Consider the following 11,496-nt stretch of genomic DNA (forward strand, 5'->3'; position numbering starts at 1 on the left):
TGCGCCGCGGGGCGGCGAGAGAAAGGTGGGAGGGAAAGAAGAACACTTTCTCTCGTCTTTCTCCATCTATCTCTCTCTCTCTCCACGACGGCGCGCGAGTTACAGCATCGCCGTGTTACAACTTTCCGCTTTCACCCGCGGCGTATGAAACGTTACTCTCGCGAACGCACGGGGACGAGAGATCGGTCGTACCTATGTTGAGCTCGGGCTCCGGCTTCGCGGAGGAGACGGTCGAGTCCATCGTCGGCATGCTCGGACTGAGCCGGTGGGCCGCCAACTGCACCACGTGATACGGACTAGACATGCCCTGAGTGGAGACGACGCGCGTGGACGCGCGGGAAGAACCGTGCGACGGCAGGCTGCGGACGAGCGATTCGGCCGGTGTGTCCTGCGCGCTACTGTCCGCCGTGAGGATCATGTTTCGCGTCCCGGAGGGACGACGCTCACCGCCGGCGTTCTCTTACGGCGGCGAGCGGTATCCAGCGGCACCCACGACACTGCACTCGGTAAACGACGATGTCGGCTCCACTTTTACGACATCGCTCTCGCCGGTCCACCCTCCTTTCTCTCCCTCTCTTATCTCTCTCTCTCTCTGTCTTTCTCTCTCAATTTTCCTCTATCTCTCTTTCTCTCTCTCCCTCACTGTCACCACGCTCACTGACGACCGGTCACCAAATAAATAATCGATCCGCGGGGAGAACGCGCGCGATATCTCTCTGCCCACCGGAAGGTTACGGCCAGGTGTTAGAGCGAGCGGGCGGGATGGTAGCCTGAAGAGAGAGTGAAAGTAAGTCTTCGCTCGAGGGAGGTTCGCGTTGGTCTGACTCGAGTTCGGCGCTGCCGAGTGTTGGTTACCTGGGGGCCGTGCAGCCCTTACTCGGCACTCTGAGTAACTTTGAGGTGGAGGGGAGGGATTGATGTGCCTGCCTGCCTGCCTGCCTGCCTACCTGCCTGCCTGACTGCCTGCTCGCGCGCTCGCCAGGCTGTCAGGCCGCCTCGGCCATCTACAATGTCTACGCCCTGGCTACCTAGTATGTAGTAGAGGACACACAACACATTGCTCCGTGCGCTCTCTTACAGGGCCCCCGAGAGTTCATCGTATTTTCAATGTTGGAGGTCACTGACAAGTTGCCGGCGGGCCCGTGCCGTCGCGGCCGCTGCGGACCCGACCAATCGGTCGGCTGCACGGCGGGCCCCGTGCCGGCGCGATTGGTCGGCCCGTCTTCCCCACCACGACCGGCCGCGGCGGGGTCTCCTTCCTCCCGTCGGAGGAAGTTCATCGGCCGAAACCTTGACTGAATTACCCCGCAGCAGCGGCCAAGGCCATGCGCCCTCTCGCTCGAGCCAACCGCGAGCGTAGCGATTGTCGCCTTCTTTCTCTTTCTCTTCCTCTCGCCCTCCTCCCCTCCCGTCCCTCTTTCTCTCCCTCTCTCTTTGCCTTTAGGTTCCTCCTCTCGTTTCTCTCGCTTCTTCACCAGGCCTCTATATCGCGAACGTTCCTTCCCGTCTGCTCGTTTCTTCTTCCTCTCCTCCGTCTTTATCGGTAACGCCGCAGAAGACCGCTCATCCTCGTCTACCTCACGGGCTCTGACGCTTTGTTTCCACGTAATTTCCTATTCTCGCGGAAAACGTCGATTCCCGCGCGCGGACAGAGCCTCCTCGCGCCTCTCCTTGACCTTTGGTGCCAATTAGAGAAATCGCCTTTGTAGTAAGTTAGCGGTTGATTGTTAAAGTGTGATTTTATTTTTGTAAAACGTCATCTCTCTCTCTCTCTTTCTCTTTGCTTCTTCGCCTCTTGTTCGAGCCGACGCTTCGTATTCGCAGACGGAGGACTGGATATCGCGGCACAATCGCGTGAAAAATCTGATGACGATTACACGTACTCGGCTGAATCGGCTGATACGGGAGATCAGGTTTGTGCCAGTATTCTAATATTATAAATAGTTCCGATTGCACTCTTGCGGCTGTTTATCAAATTCTTTACGGCTTACGGTCGCGTCGAATTACTGCTGATAAAGCTGAACCGGATATTAAACCTTGCTTAGCTATCGAATCTCCCGCGGGACGTAACAAGAACGGAGGAATTTCGTGTAAATATTGAATTTTCAACAAGGTATGTTTCTTCTATTTTTGAAAATTATGACCACTTTCCGTCAAAGTTTGAATGAAGGCTATTCTACAAGCGTATTAGCCAATTACAAAATCCTCCATAATAAATATCCTGATATTTAAATCTCGAGCTAAAATTATCGTCAGTAAAATTACTCAAAATACCTCATCCTTTCATTTGTATTTCATTTTCTCGGTGTATGCAGATCGTCCAATCTACCGCGCAAAAGGGATACTTTCCGTATAAATAAAAATCAAATAAGTGAATCTCTTTTGTGCTCGCTGAACAATATCGATGGAAAGAGGGAGAGCAAAGTTCACGAGGACGACGGCGGTTTGTCGAAGGTAATCTTCATTCAAATTTGCAAGGGTTGCCCTGAACACGAGGGAAGGATTATACGAAGCGTCCTCCTCCGGTTTTCCTGTTTACCGTCTGCGATCAATCCGAAAACGGTGCGTACGGTTTTCCACCTTTTCACGGAGATATCGTGTTGCCAGAGTGCAGAAATCGCCTCGCACGAAAGATTTCTGAATACACTTCCGGCCTCCGTCCGTGGGTGGTTCAAGACCGCGAAGAATGCTCGGCGATCGCGTTGAATTATGCGAACGTTTCGTATATAGTCGCGCGCCGGCGATCTCGCTTTCATCGATTATCCACAATAGCGAGTCGCAGCGCAGGCGCGAATTACACGAGAGACAAAAATCAAATGACAGATCTCCGAATAATAGGCTCGTAATTGCCCTCGAGAATTTGTCCACTCACGCTTTCGTGACGCTCTGTTTTCGAGAAAATTTTCCTCGATCAACCGGCCGTTATCGCCGATATACTTATCGCGTGGTCCGAAATTGCACCCGGCGGCTCGCGACAGCTCGGACAGACCTCAAATGTAATGGCCGCGACGGCGGAGGTCAGACGGTGGCGTTTCCTTGAAAACGGCTAGCGACCCGTAGTCACAGTCGCATTGATATGCAACGAATACACCGTGGCATCTATTTTTAATCGATCGCGCGTGTCACCGACGTGTGCTCTCGATATCGTGTGGCGGAAGGTATCCAATTATCGGACGGACGACGAATCGGGAGGTAAAACCCGCGCACTCACTCCTTCTGCCCGATTATCGCACGGATCCGACCCGTCTTAATAATTACGCAAACGAGATCATCGGCGTTTGCATCACGGGACGGGCTTTTCCTTCCCGCGATAATGGAATGGTAACGCGCAGCTAAGAGGAGGAGACGCAGGAGGATGCGCGGATAAAAATGTAACGAGAGAAGGAGAGGGTAATTAGAGGCTGCTTCCCCGCGTTAACGAAGGCTGTATTGTCTACCGGCTCGGTGTCCTTGGCACTGAGCGACCGGTCGCCGACCGTCGTTTTGCCTTCATCGAGGCCTCCTCGACTTCCTTTCCAGTTAGAACTTCGCCTCACGGCGATCGCCATGCAAATTCCGAAGGTCCCAGACGCTATTCGCGAATCACTTTTTTTTATCCAGACGCTGGCGAAAAAACTCGAAAAATACAACCTCGCGAGGGGAACGTCCACGGCGGCGAGTTAAAAACAGATAAATAGAGAGAGAGAGAGAGAGAGATAGGATAACGAGCGAGAGGAGACGATGGGCGAGCGACGTACATCATCGCGCGGTCGTTACGCACAGGAGGAAGCGCATCTTTTCTCCCCTTCCTCTTTTTTTTTCCTCTCCCCCCGCGCGATCGCGAAGCATCGGCGGGTTAACGGCAAGCATAGTCGCGAAGATACATCGACCTGGTGCGCGTACACCGGCATGGGCGCCGATCGTCGCGTATATGTCGTACCGCTGAGTAATATGGCGATACTTCCGCAGTGGGCGCTATGGGGCAGGCTATGGGCATAACGGTGCACACGGCGCGTCACGCATATGCGTGCGTGATGTCACTGAACCTGGAGCAACAGCAGCGGGTGCACACACGCGCGCGCGGACAACTCCGCCGTGCTCGCGCGTCCTTCCGAACTGGGCCTCGTCGTCGTCGATTTGCAAAACTCGACCGACTGATCGTAATTTCGAAGGGGAGAAAGAGGAAGCCAACCGGAGCGCGAGATGCCTTCGATTACCTCCACCGAGGAGGAAAGATGCGAACGCTCTCGAAGGTAAACGGCGGTAAGAACGATAGGCTGTTTATGTTACGAGCGTAGTGAAAAATGCCGCTCCAGCCAGGAGCAAAATACATGCACGTCACACCGTCGGGCACGATTTTACTCTCCCGCAAAGGCAAAAAAATGCGCTTTTATCGTTCTTCTTACTGTTATTTTCATCGAGAACGCCGTGAAACCTATCGGGCGGATGTCTTACGTTGCGCGGCACGAACGTGTCGTGTCGAGGGGTCAGTTGTGTCGAAAAAGAACAAGAGCGGAAGGATCGATGGGCGTGGAGGAGCAGCTGCGTTGCATCACGTGTGCACCCGCCGTACCGGCATTAAGATGCGTGCTGTATTTCGCTGGCGTAATCTTTTCAATGCGGCGCGTGTCTCCGATCATATCTCGCCCGGGAAGCGCCGCGGTGACTCGGGATATATGTCAACCCCACGGTGCGCGCCTCCAACGGGTCTCTCTCGTTTTAAGCGGCGAATTTCTCGCGAAACCGCGAGCCCTAATCGCGCCTCGATCTCGGACGACTCCCTCCTCGGTGTCTCGGCGAAAACGGAACGGTCCGTTTCTCACTCCGATGACCGAAAATTTTAGTATGCCACTGTTACACGCGGACGATAAATCTCTCTGATCGATCGATCTCAGCCCGACGGCAATGACATTTCTGCCAAAGGACGCTGTTGGTCTGAGAAAAAAAAAACACGGTTCTTTTTTTCCATTTTTTTGCGGATTTTTTCGGTTTCTCTTTCTCTCTCTCTCTCTCTCTTAACAAAGATAGAAAGATTTGTCTGGGAAAATTCACGCGTGTGTGCTCAGTTAAAACCTGCCTGCTTCTTTTCACGAGAAAGATACTTAACCCTTTTAGTGCTGAGCAAAGGTATCGTACCTATGCGAAGAATATCGAGACAATTTGACGAATTTGTTAAGGTTTGGGAAGAAGCTCGTAAAAACCAAACTAAAAGGGTTATTTAGAGAATTCAAAAAGCAGCATATTACGAGATAAAGAAAGAATAAAGTAATGCCAATTGTATTTCAAAATTTGTTGAAAGTCATACGAATAGCATCAATATAAAACGCGACGATACATCGCCGTTGGCACTTTTCGCAAGTGTTGCGCACGACGATATATCGTCGTTCGGCACTAAAAGGGTTAAACGAAGTTATAATATGTTGCGTCACGTGACATATTAACTTCACTTAAATATAAATGTGGCAGGTTTCAACCGAACGGTGAATGTTCCTAAACGAATTTTCCCGTCCCTTCGGAAACAACAGATCTGTGGGGAAATTGATGAAAAAGACCAGTTTGCTTTTTTAACTATGATGAGTAATATTCGCGTCCGGACGCCTACGGACTTTCCTCCTATCTAATCTTACGAGCGAATCGAGCCAAAACGTTCCGCTCGGATACGTTATGGCGTACACACGTTCCAAATTGTAACAAAGAAAAGTTGCACTCGCTGTGTCCGTTCGCTCATGGAAATGGCGCGAGCGGCGATATACATTGCTGGATCGTTCGCTCGCTCGCGGCGAAAGAAAAATGGAAAAAGTAATTTCTCTGCTGGCGCCTCTCGCTGGGTCGACCGATGGACGACTTGCGCCGCGACCTGCAAAGAAAGGCAAGGAGGCCGCTCGACCACCTCGTTGCGCTCGCTCGCGTACGTACGTACTTGCGCACGCACACGATCGGCTCGCGCCTATAAATGGTTACGCGCGCGCAATTGCCGATGTGAAGGAGGCCTCCTCGGCCGGGAGGGACCTGCAGGATGGAACGAGAAGGAGGCACGCGAGGTAAATAATGTAGATGTCTGCGATCGAGTACAGTTGCAACGAACGGCGCGAGCTAGGCGAGATGAGCGAGCGCCAGCACGTGTCCGCGATTCGCATAGATCGCGGCTAAAGGAAGAAGTGGAATACCGTGCGCCAGCACCCGAGTCCTAGGAAGACTCGGATTTTCAAAGCACCGGCATCCTGAACCGTTAGATCTTTGATGAAGCGAGATGAACGAGTTACAGTAAAGCCCTGCCAGCCGCGAACGCGGCCGCAAAGGTAGAGGAGATAAATACACAGAGGGAGAGGAGACGTCGCGTTTGTCAATTTGATTTTCGAAGCCTCATTTCTTCGTACTCCGGTGTCAATTAGCGACCTGGAAGAATAACGATCGATGCGCCGCAAACGCGTGGGTTAAACGAACGCGAGAAGCTACATGTTACGTTATCCTGGCTGCGTCCTAGGAACCGGGAGTATTCCAATCCGCGAAGTCTCTCGGCTCCCTCGAACCGTTAGATCCTTGGATGCCCCTCGGACAGCCGTTCGCATCCTTGAATATCGCGATCCTCTCGCATACCCGCTCGACTCTGCGCGTGGAATTCGCGTGCAGCTCGGTAGATTTCGAAACGCGTCGATACGGAAATGCCGAACTGGAGTAACGAACCCATTGGCGAGCTCTAATGACGCGTGAGTCACTCCGTTAAAACTATCGGGATCATCGAAAGCGTCGTTATCGGGCATTCGTGGCCGAGGATAAGCGGCCGCCACGGAGAGAGACGCCTTCTCGAGAAAACGACGTGAAGGAGCGAGGGAAAGAGACGGAAGAGAGGAGAGCGAGGAGCGTGTGCCACTAGCCCGAGGCTGGCCTGCTTCGCGTTGCTACTTCGAGGTGCAAGTTGATTATAGCGAGTACCTTATCTGGTACCGCCTTCTCTCACGGTCGACCGATCGACGGACGAACGAACGGCCGCGGCAAACTGCTTTTTCTCTCTCGATCGGCCGCGAAAAACGAAGATGAACGAGGAGGTCGTTCGCGATCTCGAGCTTTCCTAAGCGTCCCCCGCAACATCGGGCGAACGACGATGCGGCTGTTTGCGGTGTAATTGAGGAAACAGCGGGCCAGTTGTTACGAGAGGCCTCGTGGGTGTGGCTGTGTACTAGGACAGGACCGGAAAGGGTTAAGGAGTCAATCGGTCACGCTGGACGCGTCGTAAATCCTCCCCTCTGTCGGGGTCATCGTGTTGGATCGGGACCGCCGCTTGTCAGCCGTCTCGATTACACGCGCCAAGTACGCACGATCGACTAATTGGCCGTAGTTACGCAAGATTCAACCCACAAAATTACGCTTCTCGACATTTTTCTTGCCAATAAGAGTAGTCTACACGTTTTTCTACGTAAAAGCAAAAGGACCCAGGCTTCACGGGTGCCTAAAATTAATTCAAAAAAGTTTGCATTTTCTAGTTGCGTCTAGTCTTTAATGAGAAGAAAATGGACCTGACTTTTTGAACAATTATGAAGGACTTTAGTGCTATTTACACTTTTCAAATTCATGTATCAAATTTTCATTTTCTTCGAAATGTGCTCCATGTAAATTGGATCCTTCTTGCATAATCGTGACTAATTAAGAGCGTTATACAGAGCATCTCACGATCAGGCAATTTTGCGATGAGAAAATCGAGATTTCGGTAAAATCCAATTTCGAATGAAAGTCTTTTCGAATATAAATTCTTCGATGGAAATACGTTGAGAAGGAAAGAACGACTGACGATAACACTGATAGAAATTGAACCTCGTGGGCGTCTGGTCACAAGTAATAAATTTGTGTCTAACGTCGCTGCTAGCCAATAATGTAACGTTCACTTCTCCTAGTGGCCGGATGATGGCTGGATCAACGAGTTAACTGATGTTTAAACAGAAGTAATTACAGTGACGAGATGAAAAATCATAACTAGTTGCCAAGCATTAATGTAACGCTCACTTCTGCCCTTATCAGATTCTTATGTAATAACGTACCCTTAATTTTAATTTACCGGCTCATTCTTAAATGCTAGTGGTGGGTATGTCCAGTAGCTATTTTATATTTGCTAGAAAAGACAAAGTTATCTACTTTGTCATATTTGATACGTAATGACTAGACAACGGTCAGATCAGGAAATCGATTCAACTTGTACAATTTAGGGAATAATCGGCCAGTAACGAACTAATAACAAGGTAGAAAATGTAATCTAGCTCGCACCAACTAGCCGCTACCTCTTAAACTCAGACCGACTGAATACATTTCTATTCTGGAATTTCCAGACGGTAGTCGCAACGCGACGGAACTAAACGGGCCGGCGATTCGAGCGCGAGCAAAGATCAATGGATTTAACGCGAACACGACACCGCGGGAGAGAGAAAGAGACAAAGAGGGTGGGGGTGAGGATCTCGAGATCCTGAATTCACGGTCATCGATCCTAGGAACGGTGAGACTCCCCGGACGAGGTGTGGTCTTCGCGAAAGACAATGGACACCGAGAGAGTCGGTGTCCTCGCGCGGTGCTCCGACCCAGAGAGCGAGCGGCCGGGAAACGATTAATGGAGCTTTTACATAACCGGCCTTGCCGTTCTCGAATCTCGCGGCCGGTCGTGATCTCGCTTCGGCGATCTAGCTTCGTCGTCTGGCATCTGCATTGTGCGAGCCCCGCGACGATACGCCGCGTGGGAACCGGTTTCGCAAAACGGCGCTGCATCGCGCGGAGGATGCTCGCATCTGTTGCACCGAACGCGCGGCAGGATTGTTCCTGTGCGCATAACCGGACCGACGGAGATAACTATCTGAGACGGTGTGCATCCCGAGGGAACCCGAAAATAGTACGCCGCAAGATCTTTTGACGCGCGCAGACGGAGAAGAAAATTGGCTCGAATCAACGAAGAAGAAACCAAACGTGGTTGAAGGAGACGAAATTTCTGCTCGCAGGAACCGAATTTGCTTCACGAGAACTCGAAATTCCGCGTTTCCTTCAACTGAAACTCGCTCGTCGCGTTAACCCGACCAAACGTAAGAATGAGTTTCACGAATTCTGCGCGAATCGATTCCCATTTCAAACCATTTACCCGGCCCTCAATCCGGCTTTCCCTAGATCGCGGCTCTAAAGGGAACAATCGGCGAGTCCACGTAGAGTAGATTTAATTGGGGTAGAGAACCGTGTCGCGGCTCTCGCCGGTCCTTCACCAAGTGGGCCGGAAAGCGAAACCAATCGCGACTGGCGCGGCGGCGCGTTCCCCAGGAGCGACCGAAAAGCTCTCTCGATGGGATTCAATGACCTCGACTGACGCGGCGGAATGCGCGCTTTCCGCGGATCGCCGATGGAGCCACCGTTCGTTGAGATTCCGCCGAGGCGTAGGAAACGAGGTCCTCCACCTCGCCGGTGCAGCGACACAATCGGGCACGCGGGTAGGGGAAGGTCGGTCACGGGTGTATCGTCGAGTGGTTGCTAAGTCAAAATCGGTCTATCCACCGAGCGAAGCTTTGCTCCGGGATGGAAGCGAGAGGAGGAGGGGGAGGGCTGCGAGGAGAGGGGCTGCGGGAGGAGGTGGCTTCCGCGAATGTTACGGGACTGCATAGCGACGTGGGAGTGCAGCGACTGCACCGGCGCGCGCCTCTTGCACCAACGTACACGCACGTGCACACGCGCTGATCTTGCGAGTGCGCCGACCCCTACCAGCTCGCTAAACGGTCACTCACCTCCGCCGTTCGTCCCATCCTACCCCGCGGACGAGCACCTGCGTCGACGAAACGGACGACCGCGAAGCCGCCACCCGGGGTGGCGCGGCCGATCCATTTTTCAAACTTCGCGCGGGGGCTGCCCGCATTTTATCCGGAATATCGGCTTCCCAGCCTGCGTCCTCCTGCGTTTATCTTCCGTCCAGAAGAACGCGCTTCTCTCGCGTTCTTACGCGACGGCAAAGTTCGCCCGGGGAGGAGGAGGAGGACGGGGGATTTACGGCGGAAAAATTCGCGCCCGGCCGATCGATCTCGCTCTGTCACTCTGTCGCTCTTGCCGCTCGGCGGGGTCAATAGATAGATATTCGCGGCTCGAACGCGTCCGAATTAGACGACCCGTTTCCTCGCGCGCCGCTTCGGGGAGATCGCGCGAGGTCAATCGCATTTCGCGCGTAGCGTGAGCTTTATGCGGCGCGAATAGAGTCGAATAGACGTGGCAGCGCTGAGGAGGCGACGGAGGGGGGGGGGGGGAAGAAGAAGGGGGGNGCCCTCTCCCTTCGTTCGCGTTAGATGGACGCGCGCGCTTTTGCTTCCCGGTGTCTAGGAACGCTCGAGATGCATCGAGAGAGAGAGAGAGAGGGGAGAGCCGCCGCTCGAAGGATGGGGAGGGTAGCGAGAGAAGAAGAAGAAGAGGAAGAAGTATAAGAGGGACAAGAAGAAAGAAGAAGAAGAAGAAGAAGAGGGGAACGCATCCTCGGGGCCGTCCTAACGGTAGGGCGGGTCACTGCACGCGGCTACGCGAATGCAACTCTTTGCAGTTGCACCGCGAGCGCCGGCCAAAGACTTCCACCGCGCGTCGTGCGCACCGGTGCAATGCCCTACCTAGGTGTAACGCTCCCAGCTGCCCTTACGTATCCTCGCTGTCGCGAAGATACGTCCTCCTTCCTTCTCTTCTCTCGCGCTCTTCGTCCTCTACCTCCTCCGAGTCCTTGAACTCTCTCTCTCTCTCTCTCTCTCTCTCTGGCAAACTCGCGAGCGAAGGGCTCCGTCGTGAGCACGAGGAGGCTGCTGTCCTCCCGACAGATAATCACCCTACAAACGCGTTTCGCGAGCATGTCCGATTCCACGTTCGAGCGATGAAAACGGCCGATTTAGTCGCACCGAAAGAAATATCCGATCGGATAATCCCATTGAAAAATAAAAATGTCTATATCCGATGGGACGTAATGTCCGATCACTCTGTTATTTCATCCGACCAAGTCGCGCCTTTATCCGACGAAAATTACAACGGATATGTAAAGGTCGACTGATTTTCCGATTAAGTTTCATCGGATCAGCGAAAGAGAAAAAAAAATGGAAAAGTTTACTACGTGGAATTTATGCCTGCCCGCGGAAGAAAGCGTCGTTTCTCTTCGTTCTTCACGGAATAATGGAAACGACTCGAGGAGAACCCTTTTCCAGGAGGAGAAAAAAAAAGGAGGAGAGAAACACGGGATTGTAAATTACAGGCGTCGTTTTTCCGAACTGCCGCGCGATACGATCTTTCTCTCTCTCTCTCTCTCTCTCCGCTCGGCGCATTGTCGAGAAATTTCGTCATATTCCGACACGGAACGCAGCGCGTAACAGTACTCCTATGTTACTACGCTCAAGTCCACACGCTCGTACGCCCGCGTAGCGAGAGGTTACGTGCGTGCGTAAGAGCATGAATGACATAACGATCGTAGAGTCGTCGGCCGTCGACCCTGGATCGCCGCGGTGCATACTAGTGCGCGTGCTGCCCCCCCCCCCCCCCCCC

At 52.8% G+C, this 11,496-nt stretch overlaps 1 protein-coding gene across 3 annotated transcripts in view; it reads right to left on the bottom strand.

Moving 5' to 3' along the window:
- The window catches only part of LOC106740872 (nuclear hormone receptor E75), a 58,990-nt gene that overhangs the window by 13,976 nt on the left and 33,518 nt on the right, over window positions 1–11,496 (bottom strand). Inside the window, exon 1 of one of the 3 annotated variants that reach the window (XM_014612327.1) lies at window positions 193–1,366. The exons of the other annotated variants lie outside the window; for them this stretch is intronic. Within the exon in view, the coding sequence (XP_014467813.1) occupies window positions 193–418 (226 nt within the window). The 5' untranslated portion in view covers window positions 419–1,366. Of the gene's footprint in view, window positions 1–192; window positions 1,367–11,496 lie in introns of those variants that run through there. 3 annotated transcript variants of the gene reach the window in all.

Source organism: Dinoponera quadriceps, unplaced genomic scaffold, assembly GCF_001313825.1.
Source record: "Dinoponera quadriceps isolate SergipeBrazil2010 unplaced genomic scaffold, ASM131382v1 scaffold610, whole genome shotgun sequence".
Classification (NCBI taxonomy): Eukaryota; Metazoa; Arthropoda; class Insecta; order Hymenoptera; family Formicidae; genus Dinoponera; species Dinoponera quadriceps.